The sequence below is a fragment of the Mycteria americana genome, chromosome 6, assembly GCF_035582795.1.
Source record: "Mycteria americana isolate JAX WOST 10 ecotype Jacksonville Zoo and Gardens chromosome 6, USCA_MyAme_1.0, whole genome shotgun sequence".
Classification (NCBI taxonomy): domain Eukaryota; kingdom Metazoa; phylum Chordata; class Aves; order Ciconiiformes; family Ciconiidae; genus Mycteria; species Mycteria americana.
The window spans coordinates 14,450,821-14,473,014 of record NC_134370.1 but is presented as its reverse complement, the minus strand read 5'-3'; the positions used below and the strand labels follow the sequence as shown (position 1 = coordinate 14,473,014).

At 39.6% G+C, this 22,194-nt stretch overlaps 2 protein-coding genes across 5 annotated transcripts in view; one reads left to right on the top strand and one right to left on the bottom strand.

The window, feature by feature from the left end:
• Positions 1-6,552: 6,552 nt before the first annotated feature.
• SFR1 (SWI5 dependent homologous recombination repair protein 1) lies at positions 6,553-11,368 on the top strand. Of its 4 annotated transcripts, none has more exons than XM_075504607.1 (4): positions 6,553-6,651; positions 8,517-8,632; positions 9,807-10,193; positions 10,413-11,368. In XM_075504607.1, the coding sequence occupies exons 2-4, from the start codon at positions 8,537-8,539 to the stop codon at positions 10,602-10,604; spliced, it is 675 nt and encodes a 224-aa protein (XP_075360722.1). In that variant the 5' UTR covers positions 6,553-6,651; positions 8,517-8,536; the 3' UTR covers positions 10,605-11,368. The 4 variants fall into 4 exon arrangements, with proteins under 4 accessions (XP_075360722.1, XP_075360721.1, XP_075360719.1 ...); XM_075504606.1 differs by having other exon boundaries at positions 6,559-6,694; XM_075504604.1 differs by having other exon boundaries at positions 6,559-6,733.
• A 1,000-nt stretch (positions 11,369-12,368) lies between these two features.
• CFAP43 (cilia and flagella associated protein 43) overlaps positions 12,369-22,194 on the bottom strand; it is a 49,847-nt gene continuing 40,021 nt past the window's right edge. The window contains exons 31-39 of the mRNA XM_075506581.1: positions 20,967-21,053; positions 20,582-20,670; positions 19,978-20,185; positions 19,088-19,200; positions 18,135-18,291; positions 17,107-17,271; positions 15,037-15,117; positions 13,812-13,965; positions 12,369-13,165 (exon numbers count right to left, since the gene is read on the bottom strand). Of these exons, the coding sequence (XP_075362696.1) occupies positions 13,008-13,165; positions 13,812-13,965; positions 15,037-15,117; positions 17,107-17,271; positions 18,135-18,291; positions 19,088-19,200; positions 19,978-20,185; positions 20,582-20,670; positions 20,967-21,053 (1,212 nt within the window). The 3' untranslated portion in view covers positions 12,369-13,007. The remainder of the gene's footprint in view (positions 13,166-13,811; positions 13,966-15,036; positions 15,118-17,106; positions 17,272-18,134; positions 18,292-19,087; positions 19,201-19,977; positions 20,186-20,581; positions 20,671-20,966; positions 21,054-22,194) is intronic.

Below are 22,194 nucleotides of genomic sequence, written 5' to 3'. Positions count from 1 at the left end.
TTTAACAATGATGAAATAGCTTATTCTGGCATGTTACCCATAAAACGCTTGTAAGCAACTCAAGGAAAAAATGCACTAAACTTTAAAACATCAAAACCAGAATAAGTCTTTCAGCTGTGAATGTACTGGGAGATTTCCAGTTACAGAAGTGCTACTTCAAATGGCATGGCACAGCTGTCATCAAAGAGGCTGATGACAAAGAGAGCTTGTTCAGTGACTATCGATATGTGTGATGGAGGTCACTGATGCCAGGACACAACCTCAAAGCTACTTGGGCTACTGATGGGAAAACGTCCCCAGTTAAAGTGGGTAGCACTTGCTAACCTGGCTCACCAAAGAATTTTCTTTCTTCTCTTCGCGTCAGTTCAGCATTCCTGGAGTCCATTTAAGAAAAATGTTCTTCACCCAAAATACAGTTTCCTTAATGTGTTGAGAGGGAGTCTGGTTGCCGTCTCACACATTAAACACAGTGTGAAACACTTATGCTAATGCAGTCAGCTGCAATTCCAGTATCTCAGCACCACATGAAATCATACTATTAGCTCACTCCATATGCCACACTGCTACTAACTGCCATCAGGATAGCACAGTTCTGCTTCCCTTCAGTTCAGTAGGAACTTTCTCAACAACTTCAAATGTCACAAGGGCTAAGCTGCCCCTCTGCAGTAAAGCAACACAACAGTGGTGAAAATAACGTAAGAATAATCACTTCAACCCATTGAGGCTGTAAGAAAGTATTACACACTCATCAGTAAAGCTCTTTCTGTATGCCTACTTACAGAAAGGAACTCAAAATACAGTTATTTCAGATATGAATGTAAATAGAAAATGTGCACTGAAATTACTTTGGAAATAATTGGAACAAAAGCAATATAGCTCACAAACACTGAAATATCCATTTTGAAATGAACTGTAACTGGCATAACCAGTATATTTTACTCAAGAAACTAGGAGAAGTCAAAAAGCTTCACTGCGTGTTTTACTTGCTAAAGCAAATGGCACAGAAGACATTCTTGTTGCCTTCCCTATAGCTGAGTATTCTGAGAGGAGGGGTGATAAGCAAGTATTTATTGAGTTCCCATTGTCTGTGAGTACCTTATGTCTTTTGACTTTTAAGGAATTTGCTTCAACCTTTGTATTAAAAAGTGAGAGTTTCATACCTGTTCACAATTCTTGGTGAATTGCCTGCCTCACAATCCTGAGGGAGCTGTCCTTAGACAGGTGATTGTTTGCACGAGTAATACACAGATATATCCCCCATATCACAACAATTATGCATACTTAAAACATTATTTAAGTTACTAACTGTATGACCAGGAAAACAGGAGAGAGCTTTAAGCCAGCTCTCACATGAGTGTACTAACCTGTGAGCCTGGTTTGCAACATAAGCGTGGTCAGTGCCTGACAACATAGCCACATTGAAATCTCAGCCCTCTAGACGTGACTTTATTGTCAGCAGTATCCAGAGATGGAAAACTCCCATGAACACCACATTCATATTTCATCCTTAGGAAAAGACCTCTGAATTTGTACTTTACAAGGCTTTCTTTAGCCTCAGGTAAATGACCTAATTGTTTCTTAATAACAGGGAGGAAGTCTATTTGTAGATCCTGCTTGCTGATGCTACAGTTCAGTAGGGAAGGAGGTGTGCTCGGTAGAATGGTTATTTGTTCTAAAACACAACGATAACCAGTGATGCTGCTGAAGTGATGATGGACACTACTCACCGATGTCTACACTCAGAGCAAAAGTGAAACCCCCAGAAGTCCAGGAAGAAGGTAAGGTGTGCATCTCCATCTGTGCTTACCTGCTCACTGGATGACTTGTTTGGTACCCCAGTTTAATCCACTGGGTCCACCCAAGGCCTACAGAGTATGGGTAACTGCCCTCAAACTAGCTTGTCTGCACTAGCAAATAAACCACGTCCACTTTTTCAGCTTCACCAATTTCAGTAGCACGGATAAATGCAAGCAACCTAAGAGCTGCATGCATACAGCATGAAATGAACTTTTGTATTATGTGAGAAAATGAAATGACTCTTCAAGCTCCACTACAATCCAAATACCTTTAACACAAAATTAGGCTCAGACCATCACAAAGACAAAAGCTGTACCAGGGACTAGTTTGGGCAAGGGCTTAGATTTAAAAGGCTTGAATTTCTTAAAATAATGATCAATCAGTTCTCCAGAAAAGACATGAACACTGAAGGTCTGTTTATTGTTTCCTTTGTCTGGTACAGTCTCGTAAAGACTTCAAACTGTAATTTTTGGCATGACTATGTCAGAGAAAATCCCACAAGCAGACACAAAAATAAGAGACAGACTTATGCCATTCCCTTTTATTAGCACTGTGCCTCACCCACTTGGTTATTCGCACATGCACCAGCGAGAACTAGGAAGCCCATCTCAGCTGGCTCTTACATTATCTTTTGTAATGGCAAATTGCAGTGCCTCTCAGCTACATAAATTATGACAGTTTTTAAGACAGGTACCTTGAAATTTGAAGTAAAAAATAAGGGATAGTCTAAGTAAGCCCCAGATGGGAAACAGAAAAGGCAGCAAAATTTTACTTTTGCTTTAGCTTCATGCTGATGTCATTCTAGTGACTTCACTGTAATTACTGGACATTTGCACCAGTATGAGAACAGAATCTATCTCCCAAGGACAGGTTTTGTTGTTGCAAACTGGTTTTACTCCAGGAATATGGTCTATAAAGCCCTTCCCTTGATATATTTACATGGCTATAAGCAAGTCAGAACATTTTTCTGAGGAGTGAATTGCAGCCAGCAAAAACACAGCCCTAGGCCCATGCTGAAGTGGGTAGGATTTTAAAAATTTCTGCACCAGTTAGTGGTTAGGCACATAAAAACACTCCACCCTCCTGCCTCAGGCAAGAGAGAATATGCAGACAGGGCAGAGTGTACTTCATGCGTCAGGATACATCATTTGGCTTTAAACAAGATCAACAGATTTCAGAGAAATGAGAGAAGGGGGTAATGCGTATGTGCCTTAAGACAGTATGTTGACTAACATCTCAGTTACTCATTGGCAATGTCTAGGGACAAAAGGCCTGGCCGTTGTGCCCAGCAAGCTGTTAAACTGAAGTTTTGTGATACTCCTGGCACTCTGGAAGAGAAGAACTCATAAAGGTCAAACTGGAGTCTCTAAACCCAAAGTCAGTATCCTTTACTATTACTCTCCACTTTGGCTTTGCTACTACAGATGATGCCATAGAGGAATATAACATGTTCTTGTCCTGTCAGTGCTGATATGTGAGCCCTAGTGCTCTTCTGGTAATATAAGATTAATGAAAGAGGTGATACATACAGAATATCTTTCAATCGTGCAGACAAACAGGTGTAAACTGGAAAAAAAAATCCAATCACTAAAATACCATCACAGAAACACTAAAGAAAATAAAACCAGGAAGCACATTTTCCTCCTGGTTCTTTGGGGAAACAAATTTCTCTGAAGGGAAGCAATATGTTCGGCAAATAGAGCTCAATAATTTTACTACCCAGTGCACAATTCTTTCTTTTTTCTTTCTGTGCATTTTTTCTTTTGTTTTGCTTACTCCAAACCATCCTGATCACAAAAGGAATTTAAAAAAAATCAAACAACAGCATTATAGTGCTTAATAAAGACTGCATTGCAATGAATTTGCTGTGTGCACATACCGATGAGCTTAACTGAACAGTACGAGAAACGCTCTACAGTGTGCCATAAACATGCCAGTATCAATAACACATGGATAATCTCTTTTCCTCAAGGGATGCACACCTTTTCAGAGGAAGGGTTTAGTCTGACTCCAGTTTGCCATCATTAAGTTGCGGGTAAAATAATATCCATCACTACTGGGTTTCTGCAACAGAAATACTGGATAGTTACTGGATAGTGACTGATGACACTCTAGTTCCCAGCTCTGTCAGAGACCTCTTGCCAGACCTTGGACAAGTCATGTTTTTGCAGTACTACGTGTAAACACCACGTAAACCAATAGGTAAATGTGGTAAACACAGCTAAACACTTAATACCAACCTGAAACAGGATCTCTTCCTAGAGTGATTACCCATCAGTGAATACTGATGATAGTATTTCCTTTTCTGTACTCTCTGTGTAGTACATTAAACTCATAAACCCAACGTCTGGAACCATCTTTCTATATTCACAGTCTCAAGCAGACTGTAATCCTCACCTGGGGTGGGGCGTGTGGGCGTTGGTCTAATAAAGTAGCAATGATAATGCACTGGATTACTTTCTCACTGGAATCTCAGCTGGCAAATGATCTAAAATCTCAAACTTTCTGTTGTTCTTGTGCAACTCAACTGTTAACATGTCTGTACAACAGAGCATGAGTAATTTAAAGCGGGGATCATCCTTGAGACAGAAAGAAATATATTGTGAACTTGGAGATATGCCATCTCAAAGCTCCAGTGTATCTGAGATCCAACCCACTTGATAAATTTGCAGCAGAAGTTCTATTAGCACTTTTAATGTTGCACTCAGGAGTCCATTTTTAACATATAAAAAAATAAATATTTATGACATTAAATTAGCTGCAGGTATTTAAAAAAAATCAAACCTCAAAAAAAGGGGCAGGTTTAAAAAATGCCTCTGAACTGCCTCAATAGTTGAGGTATCATGAGAGTTTTTTCGCTAGATGGTTATAAAAGATCGTACAACTTAGTCACATAATCTAACTCCCCACATTTGCTACTGAGACTATTATTTCTAAATCAATTTCACCCATAGGTAGTCAACTCCTAAACAAGGAGTAATGTAAACACCCCAAGTTCTCTGATTTCCCAAAGTGACATGTTCTAGACGGGCTTTGAATGCTTAGATACTTTTTACTGTAGGAGAGAAAAAGGTTGCTATAATCCCTGCAAAATTCTACTTGAATTAGTGAATCTATGTACACTTATGGTCAAAAGCACTGCAACTGCTAACATATTATCACACCGACACTCAGTACTTACTCACCTCTCAGTGCAAGAGTGTATCTTGTCTCAATACAGATGGAAGTTTACGCAAGGCGAAGAGAAAATTGAGCATCCTCAACTGTGGTTGTGAGGAGGAACCAGGCAGGAAATTAATGCATTTCTGCTACACAAATTAAGGGCATGATCTAGCAAGAGTGTGCGGGTGCATATATTCCATGTGCAACACTCAGCACACCTGTGTGAGGCCCTGATGCCCAACATGGTGCAGTTCTGCTGTGGACAGTGCTGGAGGAACCACTGATACCTCATCCACATGCAGCAGGCTGGGAGCTATCGCCATTATGGCTTCCGCAGCTCATTATCTCAGTCCTGACAGTTCTATTGGAAAAACATTTTGTACAATCAGTTTTGAGAAACGTAAATCCACATGGGAAAACCAGGTCTGCAGCATGGAAGGGAATTTTGCTGAGAAAGACATGAAAATTATGCCTGCTTCAGCAGCACCTTTTAGCGTCAGGGCACCCTCTAATCCTGCTCTAAACTGTGTAACTGTAACTACAGCTGGGGCTGCTCCTTGTCACAACCAAAATCTACCTGCCTGTTTTTCCAGTCAAGTTTCTTCATTTTCACTTTTCTCCTTCCCTCACAACCGGGACAGAGCTGTTCAGATCACACGTCTCCCAGTGCGTTCCTCGGGTACAGTTTTTCCCCTTCTAGTGCCTGAGGTAGAGGTGATGGGTGGCTTGAGGTGGAGAGTTGCGGTTCCTTGAGCTGTGCTGAAAGGCTGGGCCTGGGCCTGCCCTGCCACTCATGGCAGGGAGTGCCCTACGTTGAGGCTGGAGCCCCAATCCCTGGCACGGGGACACTTGCAGCAGGATGGCACCTGGCCTTGAGCAAGACCCCAGCCATGGCGTGGCAGGCCCACGTTGGCCTAAGGGACACAGCATGGCCCTGCATGCCCAGCTGCAACAGAAGGGTGTGCGAGGTTCCCAGGGATGCCCCGCACTGGGCGCTCCACAAGCCCTGCTCTGCCCGGCACCTTTGCGGCAGCAGTGCCCTGTCCCTCATTTACCACCCGCCCGACCGCAGGAACAAGCTTCGCGCGCCCGCCCACACCACAGCCCCACACGGCCTCCCACTGCGCGCAGGCGCAAAGCGGCCTGCGCCGGCTACACACCACGCCACACGCCCGCGCAGGCGCACTGCCGACGCCCCACTCGCCCCGTCCCCTTCCCCCGGAAGCGGGAAATTGAAGCGCTGAGGCTGATGAGGTGCTGGCGGTCTCGGGAAGGGCTCTTTCCTTTCCCTGGTGTCTGAGGGGAGCGGGTTCTGTTCTCCACGGCTTAGCGGTGTTGGTGTAGAGGAGGGAGGGGAGAGGGACCCCAGGGCTGTTTCCTTCCTTGGCCCCCACCCCGTGTCCTGGCCCAGCTGGCTCCTAAGGGCGGGCTGAGGGCCTTGTGCTCCGTGAGGGGCTTCCCCTCGCTCCACGGCGTGAGCAGCCTCTGGCTCGGACTGTGATTGCGCTGCGGGTCTCTGTTGTGCTCTGTTTCTGGGGTGCCTCTTGGCCCTTCAGGGTGCGTCGCCTCAGAAAGAGCTCCTTGCATCTGTGGCTTCTTTCTGCTTCTCCGTAGGGTGGAAAACTAGCTAGGGAAAAATTGTTACTGAGTGTTAACAGAGCCTTCGGTTGGTGAGAGGAGAACGTAAAAGGAGTGAGTGCTGTTACATAATGTAGCTATAAGCAGGAAAACTGAGGTAGGTAGCATTAGAGACTTACCCAAAGTGCATAATCGAGTAAGTACTGAAATGGAAAATTGTCTTCTCCTGTTCTAGCCCAAGGTTTCCTTACTTGCAGGACAGAATTATTTTTCTGTGTCATAAATAGCATCACTGTTTGAAAATGCAAAGAATTCTTAGGCTGAGATCTTGGGGAAGGATTTAAGAGTGCAGGAGATGTATGTGAATGTGCTGCCAAACAGAGAGCTAAAGTAACAGCATTAGTGAACCACTAGAAAAAGTATTCATTGTGGTCATGGTCATTTGAAGACAAATAATCTGTATTAGAACGTAAAGGCAGAGAGTCACAGGATTTATTTTGAAAGAGTTGAACAAGTCTGTTGAAGGTAGCTCTTGGGCTTGAATTTATTTTGCTGCTTAGTAAGATTTATTACATATTTGTGACATACTGTATACGAAGGCATGATGATGCTTTTTCTAGGCTCTTGCTTACATTAAGAAATAATAGTGATAACTTGCATTATATTTAATGGGTGCTGTGGGTTTCCTGTTTAATTGATAGATTGCTAAAATACCCAATTAAGTAGACTTTATTTACTAAAGTCTGGATTTTTCTAATAGAATACCATAAGTTGAATTTTGAACAACTAGGGGGAATGTTGACTTGTAAGATAAATGAGGACCTGTGTCCTTTGGTATAGAGCCAGGAAGACCAGGGTTGCTGGGTTAGTAAGGCTTCAGCATGCTGAAGCTTTGGTATGTTTCATCTCCAAAGAGGAAGCCCCTTGTGCCAGTCTTGTGTTGCCTAGTGACTTGATTGCAGGATTTTAATTTTAAGAGGCTTCTGTTTTGAAACTCCTAATTGCAATTTGCAGGTAAACAGAGGTGTAGCTGACAATTTCCCAGCTGCATTTTGGTGATTAGCAAGTGGTTCATAAGTGCTAAACTAAGTTAAACATTGCCAAATCAATTTAAAATTGGTACCTGCTGAGAGGTATGACTTACCATTTTAATTAAGGTGCTTTTCTGAGCAAACTGGGCCTGCCTACTTTTAATCTAAAATTCTACTTGTGTGAGTAATTACTTTTTTACGCAGCATCCCCAGAAGGATCAAATGAGACAGTGGATTATTTTCACAGACCTGGGTACCCAATTATTTTGTTTTATAGAAATGATTAATTGTTCATACACCTGGACAATAAAAATCTTGTGGCTCCCAACAATCCTTTTATCACTACTTGGATGCAGTTAAATGAAAGGACAGGTTCTTCACAACCTGGCTTAGTAAGAATTATTCCTTTGAGTTAGACAAGCAGCAAGGGGTCATTCAGGCTAAGAAAATGCAGTTTGTTTGGAGTGAGCTTTTTTTAATGAGTTCAATGTTGCAGGATCTGACCTTGGATTCATATGCATACTATAATGGGTTCAATTGCTTCATAAGTTGTCTTGCTCCTTTTTAATACTTGAAAGAGTATATCAGATAGAAAAAAAAATTATAATGGAGAATATCTGTAAGACTTTTTATAAAATTTTTCATCTTTTTAAGAAAAAATTCCACTGAGCTTTATGAGCGAGGGAAAAATAATACACAAAATTCATAGTAAGATACTTTATACCAGCTAATAGCGTCATTCATCCTCTTGAAGAAAAGCCATTCACAAAGCAAGATGCTACTTAGCACATGAAACAGTTGTGTAGCTTATGCAGATGTCTTTTTGAATTCAAGAATTAGAAAATAAGCCTCAGTATTTCTTATTAGAGCTTTTTACTCATTTCTGCAGCCATGTGGCTCATTATAATCAGGTGAAAATGGCACCATACAATTCATTCTGTCTAACAGAAACTGCTATCCATCTCGAGATGGAGGAACCAGTGTTTGATAAATTGACATCTTTGTGCAATACTCCAAAGGATTCTGGGAGAGCAGCTCCACAAGGGACTAGTTCAGGGAAACAGGTATGAAAACTTATTTGTTTTTCCAGTAGTGTGACTCTTCATAGTAACAAAAATGCTTGTGAAATCATCAAGTAGTTGGAAGTCACTGAGATACTGTTCGCTGGAAGGCTAAAGATAGGTAGCTGCTTATACCTATAGCTACAAGGTTGTCCAGGTGAGGAACGTGCTTGGTATACTTTGCTCTGAATATGCAGATGTTTGCTGTGAATACAAAATGATGGAGCAGCGTACCCAAAATGCCATACTAATAAATTTAAATACTATTTAGGGTTTGTGGTGGTTTTTGTTGTTGTTTTGGGGTTTTTTTATGTCATCTTCAGTTTTCTCAAATTGTGGTTTTCTGGGTTGCTGTGTATGCAGAATGACTTTCTGTGACTTCTGCTTGCACTTGAACAAGTATGCTGCTTTCAGTTTGTATAATATCCATAATGCTGGGCTCTACTTTGGTGTCCATCCTAGCATGCGTTATGGTGATGCTGTCATGCTCAGCATCTGGACCTGTGCAGGATAGGGCTAGCCTGCAAGTGTTCCTTAACTAATCCCCCTCCCCCATATTTTAGTATATTTTCACAGGTGAAAATGTTAGACACAGATTATTAAAAAAAAAGTTAACTTCTTTTGAAGAAAAAAATCACTTTTTAGATGCTTATCAGTGAAGGGTCTCAAAGCATGAACAAGTCAAAATTATACAGATCATTTCTAATACTCTCAAGTAGGATACAGATGTTTTATACTAGTGCTAATACAGAAAGTGTATGTCTGATGGGATGGATCAGCAAAAAAACTCCCATCCCTTATCTCCATTACACTAGAGGGGGAAATTGAACATGATGGAATAAAATAAGCCAAGTTGAAATATGCTGTATATCTTCTGCACAAAGACTGGATGAGTAGGTTTGGAATACAGGATTTGCTCCTAGAAAATGTGGAGGTACATCTTTCCATATCTTGCGGCTTTGTGTGCAAACATATGTGAAAGGAAGAAGTTAACTTTGTTATGTTTGTGAAACATACAAAGCTATAGTGAGAATTAGGAAGTCTGGCTTTACAGTGATCTTTACATCTATGACATATTCTATGTAAATAATAAGCAGGGTAAACAGTTCTTTGAAATTTGATCAAAAGATTAGATTATTCTGATCCTTCTGGTTTTTTGTTTGTTTTTTTTCTTTAGACACTGAGTGCAGCTCTGAAGGAGCGATTAAGGAAAACAAGACGTTCATTTAATTCTAATTTTACAGTGGCAAAGCGGCTCAAAATAGACACTGAAGAAAAAGACTGTGCTGATGCTGACAAAGGGTGCCTGCCAAAGACAAGTACAGATTGTTCCAGATTGCAAGATGGTTCTGAAAACCTGGAAAGAAATAGCACTGGACATACATGTTTCAAAAATCCCTTACAGGAAAATGATCTCTGTGGATCAGCAGAGAATTCTCACGTGCTGCAGGCTAATCTTAGTCAGCAACAGTCCCTGGAAGAAAAAGTAAGGCTGGTGAAACAAGTGCAAGAGAAGGAAGAGCTACTTCGAAGGCTCAAACTGGTTAAGATGTACCGATCTAAGGTGAGGCAAACCTCTGAAAAAGCACTTTTAAGTCATTCTTTGAAGTAGAATTCATAGTGTAACCCTCATTTATTGATTTAAGCACAACAGTGACTTGCTTTTTGTGTGGTGTTTGTGTATTGTCTTGGGTTAAGGCGTTTTATAAAAATAAATCTGCAGGGTATCAAAAACCCCACATTTCAGCCAATGACAACTTCTTTTGTTTTGTCCCAATTTCAGAACAACCTGTCTGAACTGCAGGCTTTGATAGTGAAGTGGAGAAGTAGTACCCAGCTGATGCTATATGAACTACAGTCAGCCTTTTCTGCAGATGGCAAGAAAGTGAGTCTCGCTCAGCTGATAGATACTTTTGGATTAGAAGACCAGTTACTGCACTACAGCAGAACAGAAGAAGATTTTGTAGATGCATAATCTACAGGTGCAAAGCTTTCAATTAAACACAGGCATAAGCAGAAAAGACTGAATGAATTCTGATCACATAAGAAGTGTTGATCAGACAGTGGACTTCATGCTTTGAGGCTAGGAGGTTTTCTCAGGAGATACTTGTAAAGCTATGTACTTAGATACAGTAGGCATTGTAAAAGGCATTACTTAATGGAAAAGATCAAACTCATGCTGTTTTGGAAAACCTGGCTCAATAACTTGATCAGTGAATAGTTATTTAATAAAAATAAAATGAAATCAAGTCATACTTGAACAGATAGAAGGCAGTCCGTTCTTTGATTAGTCTTTGCATGGTTACTTGTCTTGAAATAATGAACTCAAATTAATTGTCATTTCTGTTGATGTTCAGATGGGGAAGAGTTAAGTTCTTTGTTCATACATACATCCCCATTTTACAAATGTCTTCCAGCTGCCAGTCAGTGAATGACAGCATTTTGTGAGTTAAATAAAGATAACTAATTTTGACGTTAATATTCTGAAACTGCAATGAGATGATGTCCATAGCTTTAATTATTACTGAGGGAACTGTGCCATAATGCGATCACTTTCAGATACTGGTCCAGATAGTTGTCTTCAGGGAAGCTGTCTCTTAAGCATTCTGCCACAGCCTGAGATAATAGAAGGGAAGGCAAGAAAATTGCAACCAACATCTGTCTACTATTTCATGTGAGAGCCAAGGTGTTTCCTCTCTTCAAATAAATAAGAAAAACAAGGCCTTGTCTAATGGGAGTGCTTCAAATACAGCATCATAAAGCTGAATAAAACTTCAGCATTTCATTTATCCTCCAATAAATATTGTCTCTTTAAAAATTTTTTTTAATCTTAACTTGAAATTGCTTATTTTCTTATGATGGCCTATGCATATAGTGTGGTGACTTCTGTCTGCTTTTCTCCTTAAAATCATCGCTTGTCAAGTGTAACAATATATAAATCTTAACTACTATACAGCTCTCCCTGCTATGAATATTGTTTTATATGAGATCACATTCCTTGTTGGTTGTACCTTAACTGTTTTGTTTATAGGTGGCTTTTCCTGTTTCTTTAATAAGGGAGTAATTTCTTGCATATCTCAAGGGAATGAAAATGAAAGATCATACAGACCCTTTTAACATTGGTGGGGCTCATTAGACTTAAATCTGTACCCACAACTTACTCTTAAGAATACTGAATGTTGCTGTCCACAGAGAATTAATGAAGAACAACCTTCATTGCTAATCACATTTTGAGTATTAAGACACTATATTTCTTCTGCCTCTTTAGGTTAATAAAAAAAGATGATGGTGCCTGGTGAAGGGGGTGGTTCTCTTCCCTGAGATCCTTGGCAAATCTGTAACTCTGTTACTTCTAGGGAGGTTTCAGCAGGAAGAAAGGAGATGTAATTAGAATCCTACAGACCCCAGTTAGAGACGATAAAGCAAAAAAGGAGGTGGTGTACAAGATCACAACAGAAGTAGTTTTCCTTACCTTAGTTTAACAAAATTCTACGTTTGTATCAAAGCAATTAATGCTCTCACACTGGAATGAGTGTAGATTTTATGTGAATTTATGAAAGGAGGAGAAGAATCAACGCATACCATGGAAGAGGGAAATAAAAATCGGTGAGAATGCCTGAGTAGGTAGATCCTACTCCAGCAGTGGTTAATTTTATCAAGGGTTCTTTATCTTTCTTAGCTGTCTTGGAGAGATGTGGCAGGAGAATAAAATGCATATCAATGTGAAGGGATGGGAGATAGCAGCAACTATTTCAGGAGGCCAGATGCTTCCAAACCTGGTTTTCCTGTGATTCTGCCAGTGGCAGCAGCCACAGCTACTGGTGGCTGTGGGTAATGATGCTATCATAAGCAGCAGCAGCTTTCAGGACTGGGCCAAGTAGCACACATGGTCATGCTGAAGGATACCTTCATCTTCTCAGCCACCTGTGCCATCACAGGTGTAACTATATTGTAAAAAGCAAAATGAAGTCAAAGCCATGGACATGAATTTCAGCAGATGCAAATTAACGGATTTCTTGCAGTACTTCACCTTCAAAATGTCCTACAATTGCATATTGCAGACTAAGGATATACAAATACACCTATTCTTCTATCAGTCTACAATTTCTTGTACCCCTTGTTTTCTCTAATGAGCTATATGGTTTATATAACCAAAACAACAGAAATACATCTCATGAACTGAAGTATAATGGGGATAAGACTAGGTCTAAAATGTACAAAACAGAAAACCATGCATCTTTCAAACTGAAGTTATTTTTTAAAGAAATTACAGAAGAAATCATTTGTGGAAAGAAAAGTCCAGGGAGAAAAGGTAGATGTCCAAGCTCTTTTTCTTAGACGAGACCATAATATTATGCATCTACCTGGACTCTGGTTTTTAAAGAATAGGAAATGTTCTTGATCTCAGTCTTTCAACTTCTGCCTGAAGAATTTCAAACTGTTCTTCCTGTTCCTTTACAAGACCCCGTAGGTGTTTCTGCTTCAAAATCTCTCCGTAACGCTGCTTTGCAATCTTTTCGGAAACGTGCTGTGTGTCTGCATAAAACAAGATATAAGGGTTAGCCTGTACTTGTTGGGGATGCATAGCTTATATTTATATTGGACCTGTACTGAGGTTATTCCAAGTTCTGTATAAAATAGGCAAGCATTTTAAAAAAGGCTCACAGTTGGGCTTAAGAGTCTTTTTAGTACTGAATAAAGCAAAAAATTTCAAAAAGGCACTAGGCATGCTTCCTTTAGTTTCTAGCAAGTACCCACTGTTCTGAAAATCTCTAACTGTTTTACTAGTAGAAAGATCTCTCCAGTGTTCCTAATAGTGAATACCCTTCTCAGCTTCATGTTACTTCCTCTGTTCCCTTGAATGAGTGGGAAGAAGTAGGTTGAACAGTTCTGAGAAAGAATGAAAGTTGTCTAATGAAGGTATTAATGACTATAACATTTTGACTTAGTTTCAGTAATTTAGTCAACTTTGGTTACAAGAGCAACAATCTCTAGGTATGCTCTTAAGTAAATGATGTTAAATTGTTGTGGTAGAAAGGGCACTCCTAATTTTGCACATACAGTAATAAACTGGTGCTCCTTGCCCCTTAGCTGATGCTGATGGAGAACAAGACTGTCTAGCCTTGGAGATATTTTCTGAATGTTTTTTGCTTGTGACTTAAAGTGCATTACTGTGACTCACCGGCTGCCTCAAAGATATGCCTCCTTTCTGAAACAGACACAAGCATTTCTTTCAGCTCCAGGCTGAGCTCGTAGTTTGTTTGCTTTTTCAAACTGATGCACTTCTCCAGCTCTTTAATTCTTTTCTGGCGGTTTTTCACATTCTTCTTGTGCAGCTGTCCATTTCCAAATGAATAAAGCAAATATATGAGCTTATACAAAAGCTGTTCAGACAAACTTTTGATGGAAACTTATACTCTTAATAACTGCACTGTAGCTCAATAAACTTTAATGTATTTTGATTTGACTAGTAGCACATTCTAGCTTTACTTCGTATAGTGTCTTTCACACACACTGTATTCCCGTATGCTTTATGGAGTTCTAATATAAGTAGCGGACAAGGAACAACGAGGTATGGGTCGGGGAGAGAGATATATTAAATATAAAACTTGAAAGGCAAAGGGAGAAAAGGAAGTCAATGGAATCAGTGAGTTGAGAACACTCTCTTGGCTGCTAGGAGCTGCTGAAGAAAGGGTTGTTGTGCTGAAGCTGTCAGATGGCCTGTAAAGGGACAAAATACTAAAGATTGAAGAGGAAGAGGAGGCTGATGCCAGCTAGAGCAACCTGGAGAAAATCCAGTGGAATCACTTAAAAAAAAGCATAATCATAATTTAAATGTTGAAATAGATGAGGGAGCCAGCAAATCAGATTGTTTTGTTGGTGTTATTTTGAATATAGGGGAGGAGTGATATTATGAACAGGCTGCTCCTGGAAAGAAACATTAAGCAGTGAAGACTGGAAGAATGCTTCATTAGAAATGGAAGAGTGATGTTTATAGGCAATGCTGTGTAAGAAGTGATAAGCAGATCTGCGTTCAGATGTTCAGGAAGGAAAGCATTTAATTCCAGTAACAGACCAAGTAGATTTCTCTCCGTAGTGTTGATCTATACAGCTGTCAATGTATGATGACTGCTTCCAAAGACTTTAGAGAACTGCTGCTGTAGACAGCTCAGCACAAGTTGAACAAACTATTGAAAGCCAGATGGATGAATAAATACATAGATATCTATATTCATCTGTGAGTGCTGTTATGGCTATGCTCCAACAGTCCTTGAGTTAGCTGAAGAGTTAGTACGCCTACATCAGTTGCAGTCATTCCTTACAAACACCTCTTGCTAATGAAGGAGAGGAGTTGCATTTAAGCTAAGGATGTGTCTCTCCAGTGTGGTGGTTCACTTAAGTTTTACCTTATCCATGATGCCAAGAGTCTGCTCCATCACTGAAATGTGGTGGGCGATGCGGTTGTCATAGTTCAGCACAGTTAGGAACTGAAGAATTAAAACCAGAAAGAAACCATCTTATTAGGCCTGTTTGTTCTCAAAAATTCCACTCTTCTGTAAAGACAATCATACTATGTGAAACTGAAAAAACTAGAATTCTACACAGTGGAAAGGCTTAATAGTGATCATAAATGGACATAGTAAAGATATTCTTGGATGCTGTGTGAATACTAGACTGTACAGCTGTTAAAAAGAATGTTATCTATTACGTGTTAATGGAAACAAAGACCAAGCAAATTTGTTGTGAGGTTGTCAAAAAACCCAAGCTATACTTTTGCTTATAAGGTAGTCTAAGCTAACACAGCTGGAGGCCAAAGTGCTATAGTCTGTCTTTAGGCCAGAGAAAAAAGTTATTATTTTCTGCCAAGTGGCTTCCTAGTAATTCTTGCTTCTTTCATTGTTCTTATATCTGCAGAGTAATTAAGGTTTCAGAGAATTTATTAAAGACTTTTTCTTGGGCACACTGCTACTAAAATATCTCTTCATCAAATGACAAATGGTAAAACAGGTTGTATGGCCCATAATGGGCAGTAAGCAGGTTTCTGTAGATGTAGATTAATCCTTCCAGAGTACTGTTCCACCAAAGTGACAGGTAAAATTTTGTGGACTGCTCTAGTTAGAAGAGGAGAACTGGGAAAGACCCAGCAGGCTCCTTGCCTACAGCACTAAACTGCTTTCACTCACTGCTTCACTAATAGCCCTCATTCTAGGTTTTCTCACGCATTTGCCTACACACATTTATCTAAGCCATCTTTCTTTCTTTCTGTTCCTATTTTTGGGGTCTCTGTTGTCTTGTCTTTCCTACTAACCCCACATTTCTACTCAAAAAGTGAAGTAAAGTCAAGCCCCTCAGAGCATTCAAATTCTGATTAAACTGGTATATGCCTTTGCTATGGGCAAGTCTAACTCTCTCTGAAGGGCAATAGTTCTGCTTATCAGTTTAAATGAAGTTTGAGCTAACTGCAACACTCTGGTGATAAATTTGCTACAAGAACTTTTCAGTGTGTGGTCACATCACCTCTTTGGAAAGCTGTTTTGTTGGTATTACTTACGGAAGTCCCTTGACTGTGATTCAGAAGTGAACAAACAGTTTGGAGAGCAGCAAAACAAATGAAGCCTGAGCAAAACATGTGTTTTGGATTTTCTTTTAATCTTTTGATTGAATTGCAATATCTTTACCTGCTGTCCAACATTCCTCATTTTCTCTGTGCTTTACAGCTCTCCCCACTGCAATATCTCCAGCCTACCCAACCTCCAACATCCCTTACTCCAAACCTTTATGCCCTCCACCTCATCGCACAAAACCATCAGCTTTCCCGGCAGTCCTCTACGTACTGCAATACCCTCAGGCTTCCCCTACAACCCTCTCTTCTTCCTTCTCCTCCCACTGGTATCCTTGGCTCTTTCCCACAAGCTTTACCTATGTTTTCTGGCCTGCCAGGTAGGCTTGTTCAAAGCTGTGGTGCTGACTTGCTGGCCAGCTGCTGCCTCTTGCCTGCCAGGCATGGCAAACAATTCCCTGTCGTTCTGCTGCTGGGCCAACAAATGGCAGTGAGTGGGGCTCAGTGAGGCTCCTGTAGGAATGCTCAATCTTTGTATACTGAGCAAAAGTTATGGTGTTTCTGTGAGATACCTGATAGGGGCACATCCGACCTTTCACTTAAAAGGAAGTTATGGTGCTTGATTTAAAAGATCTCTTCCTTGTGGCTGCAAAATCCTGATTCCTTACTCTCGGTGCCAATTTTGAAACACTAAGAGTTAGGGCTACTTTTGCCTTTGTTTACACTTGAACATCTGAAAGAACTTCATCACTGATAAATCTCAAGAGTAAAACTTCCCTTTGAAAGCTGAATTGTTGACCTATTAGGCATCAGGTTTCTCCGTAGTAGTAAGAGACTTAAGAGGTATAAATGATCTTACAGGTATAGGCAGCAAAATTTTCTGCGGTCAAAATATAAATTAGAGAAAGTAACTCACTAGCTGGCGATCTTTTGAAATAGGTAGTGTTACAATATCCCGAGCCTTCTGTTTCAGATCTTCTATCTGCATTCTCATTTTCTTGTGTTCCCATTCCAGCTGAAATATCCCTTTAGAGAAGTCTTTACATTCCACCATGCTAGCAATTTTTTTTTCTCCTTGAGCCTGAAAAAATAGATTAATCTTAATTAACACACTTTACCGATTATGGAATAATTATTTGCAACAAGATGGGCAAGCTTTCAAAGTTATAATTTTAGTAAGGAAAACATGCTATACTACAGTCTCTTTCCAGACTTTGCTCCAAATGGTTATCTTTTGTGGAATTCTGTTCCCTTTTATGCTCTGTGCCACAGCCCTGGATCATAGAAGGAGATGAAGGGAATTACAACTAACATCTCTCTCCATCTTTCTATCTTTTATAAGAATGCAAAGGCATTTTAACTTTACAAAATACAAACTTGCTCTGCATAAGAGCAAGTTGTTACTGCAATTCTGCAGTTGTTACTGAAGGCTTTGTGCAGTAGCAGTAACAAGCAATTTTTGTACAGCTAGAATGCCTAAAAAAAGAATGTTTAATGAGAGTATAAAAAACTGGATTAAGTATGATCACCAATTTCACCTTACATAAAAAGTGTATTAATTTTTAAAATCCTAATGTAAGCTACTGTTCAAATGCTTCTTAACATGACTATAAGTTTGCCTTGAGGGAATTTTCGGGCTGGTGCCCAGGATATTAGCATTTTCTGTTTACAGAGTGTGTGTAAGTGATGGTGTGTCTAAAAACTGTTGCCATTTCATTGATCTGAATTGTATTGATCAAATATCAAGAAAGCAGTCTGTATTGCAATCCTTACATCATGATAAGAGACATTACAGAATTCTTAATAGCCTCTAGATTACAATGGAGCCTACTGGTGTGTAGTAATGAATAGAAACTAGATGTCAAACTGGAGAAAAAGCAGAGCCCCTGAAGGACAATACATTTGTTTAAAAAGCTTACATTTCCTTCAGATAATGTAAATTACCATGATAGAGCAATTCAGTTCTTCAATAACACTCTTATTAATGAGAATGGCATCAGTGTAGTCTGGGATCTCAGTACTTTCCAATTCCACCTGTCCTTGTTTTAGCAAAAACTGGACAGTCAAATTCAACTGAAGTTTCATCATCTCCTCCTGCAGCCTAAAATGGCAGAAAACAAAAACAATGTTTAGTGATTTCAACAGGATTATATAAATCGTCCCATGATTCTCAAAATGTTTATATTTATTACTGGTGAGTGTAGGGATTACTCTTTGACAGCCTGTCTTCTATTTGCTCTAAGTTACAACAGAATTTGCAACTTGTTTCCATACATGAAGTTTTCAACCATTGGATTCAGTTTAACATACTCTAGCAGACATTCTGAGAGAAAGTGTTCTTACTGAACAGAAATCTTAACAACAGTTGAAAAGGAAATGGAGGAGACTCCCAGCCAGCACCTGTTTTCTTGTATAATTTATCCTGGGGTTTGTTCCTAAATGACAATGAATGTGAAAATTATGTCATGTACATGAAAAAATGAAATCTTGCAGGTCCAAGCAGCTCAGTGAAATCAGGTGTCACGTGACTGAGCAGCATATTGCAATTAGGAGCGATCACTGTATCTTACCCCTACATGAGCAAAATTTAAGTGTGCTAGCTAGCACAAATATGGCCTTGAAGGCTTTGGGGCATTCACTGTATGATGTAGCTTTTGGGGTAGTCAGTTTGCATTGAAGACCATGCTGCCATCCTTACTGGTGTTGTTACTTAAGATGGTAGATTACGACTGGTTTGGCCTGCTCACATATGCTGCAATAACACCTCATTTCTCTTAGAGGAATGCTAGACAAAAGAGTGTTGGATAACACAGCTGTGTAATTCTATATGTAACTTTTGGTACTGTGTTGGTGGAGTATTAAAATGTAGCTGAACATAGGAAAAGAAACAAAATTACCAAGTGAGTTCTTGGAAAATGTCTTCTATTTCTGACTTAATCTTCTCATTGTCATCCATTCTTCTCTGGAGAAAGGCCTGCATCTCTGCCAGTGTTAGGGCTTTCCATTTCACCTAAGCGAGCAATATTGTGACATTCTGAACGTTTTCAACTTTGTCAGTATGTCAGGGCAAGCCTCTTCAAGGACAGAGAAGACAAGTTCTTAAGAAGACATATGTATGTATAAATATGCAGCCTGGTATTTTGAGGACCCCAGTAGAGCACATGAGACATAGAGATTACAATCCTTACACTCCGCTCAGAAAATAATTTATTCATTTATGCATAGTTTGTTCACATGAAGGGAAATCACATTTCCTTCTCTCTTGGTCAAAGGTCTTGTATCTCTGTCTCTGGATAATTCAGATTTACACCTTCATGCTTTTAAACTGAACAAACAGCTTGCTAGAACGTTCCAGCAACACCCTTTGTTAAGAATTGCTCTTGGTGTTCTAGAAAAATACAGGAATGCATTGGTGCAAATGTAGAATGCTAACAGGAGGGAATGACTCCAACAGATGATGGAAATCAAATACCTTAATAGTTTCTTGGTATGGATAGAGAAAAGGAAAATTATCTTCTTTTTTAATGAAACCATATCAAGGTCACAATCATTCTGATCAAATCCACCCACATTAATATGCTAATTTTTCCTCTGAAGGAGAACTAGAACTGGTTTCCCTTGATGACATTTCTATTACTCTGAATTGAATGTGGCCAGAAGCAACCTTCAAACTCAAATGCAGCTTATGTATGCTGCATTGTCATTTGACCTCACACTTGAACTCCCCAGAAGTTTAAGACCTGAAGATATCAAGAAGTATACTGACAAAATAAAGAATTTTACATACCAGCTCCTCACTCTCCACTTTATTTCGCCTAGCTAGACAAAAATGTTCCCATATAGACGGGTCTAAGCCCTTAGGCATGTGCTCAGGACTATCCAGTTCATCCATGGCTTTCATTAAAAGGGCAAGTGCATCTTTGTAATCTTCAGCTGAGCCTGAACAATCCCCATACGGGTTAGCGGTATCAAGGAGCATTTCTGTCATTGGAGTCCTAGTGCACATACACAGTACACACAGTATTTACTTTTTATTTTCTCTTGCATAAAAGAAGCTGACAAACAACTAAGAACATTTCATACTCTCAATCTCTTGCAAAGAGCAAATAGGTAAGACTGCATCTTACAGAAAATAAGAATATATGTTTTTGAGAACTGATGATTATTTAGATTGCATTTAAAATAGATTGTGTGAGGTGAATAAGGAAACGTAAGTACTCAAAATAGCAATCCTTAGTATGATAGGAAATCAACCATTGTTAACTATCCAATAAAAAGCAGGCAGTCTACTGATTATCAAAATAATTTAGACTATTGAAATAAATAGCATTCTCATTCTTGACACACAAGAAATATTAGTATTTAAACAGATGGAATCGGGGGGATCTTACTTTGGTCGATGTTTGTAAAGTTGGAAAAGTTCATCAAGGAGATTGGCAGGTACGTCAGCAAACTCCTTTGTAAAACCACATTCCAGATTCTAGGAGGAAACCAGAAAGCTTCCTTGTTACCACAATGTTATTTTAAAAAAAGGCATCAACCTGCCCATATCTTAGAAATACAGAATATGGTGCTCTTCCAAGCGCTCCCAAGCATCACGGGAATCTGGACTATTTAATAAATTCTTCTACGCACATACTCTTTACTGCTTAATTTCAATGATCAGCAAGTTGACCAGAATTCATCCCATGCTTACAGTGAAGTATGTTATTATTATTAAGACACAGCATTGACTTCTTAATTTCTGAATCTCCTTGTGTTTGTTGAGAGTCTCACCTTCTCTTCAGCTATTGCATTTTCATAGGTGTCTATGTAAGCTTCAATTTTATTTTTTGTAGTCTGGATTGTTCTTGCAGTCTTGACCTACAGCAAAAACAAAAGATTTCAGGAATGAAACTCAGCCAGCAGAAGCACTGAATGGCCTTTCATATACACTGATGAAGCTGATACTTTCTTATTTCTAGAGAAAACCTTGTGAGCTATTTTTACTAACAGTATAATGCCTTCTTCAGGGGGTTACTTGTAGATACTGCTAAAAGGTGAGAAGGTGCGAAATTAAATTAGTCCACTGCTTAAGAAAGTAAGAAATCTGTGTAAGAGATATACAAATGCTGACAAGTCTTCTGTTTAAACTTTGAATGTAAGGACCTATGTTGATACTTGTTTTCACTTGCATAGAGATTTCCTCTTCCTTTCATGTCATCACAGGTAAGACCAGTCAAAAATTCTCAAATGCTGTTCAAGACCAGTCAAAAATTCTCAAATCCTGTTCAGTGGAGCGTTCTTCATTTTAGAATGCAGTTTCCCTGTTGTCATGACATAGTTCTGCTATGTGTGAGGATACTAAGCTCATCTGTTTTATCGAGGCTGTTAAATGCTTATACTCTGCTGGGGAGACCGTTTTGTCATACTTGGCAGTTTGCGTGGACCAAAAGATATACCAATGGAAACATTTAGAAAACTAAAAAAAATGTATTTTGAAAAATGTAAGCTGGTATACACTTGGCCTCAGATAATTTAAAACTAGTTCAGCCTATTCAGTGGTAGGGGCTAGATGCCTACTTTGGAACCTCTCCCTGTAGCTCACATACAAATGGCTGCTTGCAGCTCCAAACACAGAGGTCTGCACAGGTCAAGTAGGAGATCTGACATGGGGAGGCATGAATATATTCTCTGTGGACTCAGGAACAGCTCCACGAAGACAAAGTGGGCAAATGGGATAGTTGTCCCAAGAGCCAGAACCAACCTGCAGACTACTACCACTTAGATCACCTGAGTCACACAGGTATTGGCAGCACACAGGAATCAGAACTGTCACTCAAAATTATTACTGTGGGCAGTAAGCACTTGTATTGAAATCCAGATCTACTACTTATGCTCTCCAGTCTTTTGTTGACTTGTATATGGTTTGATAGGGATAGGTAAACTCTTCAGGAGATTAAATTGGTTGATAAGACTATAAACACTTTGTACTCCGTGGTATTTTCTGCTTCCATGGTCAGAT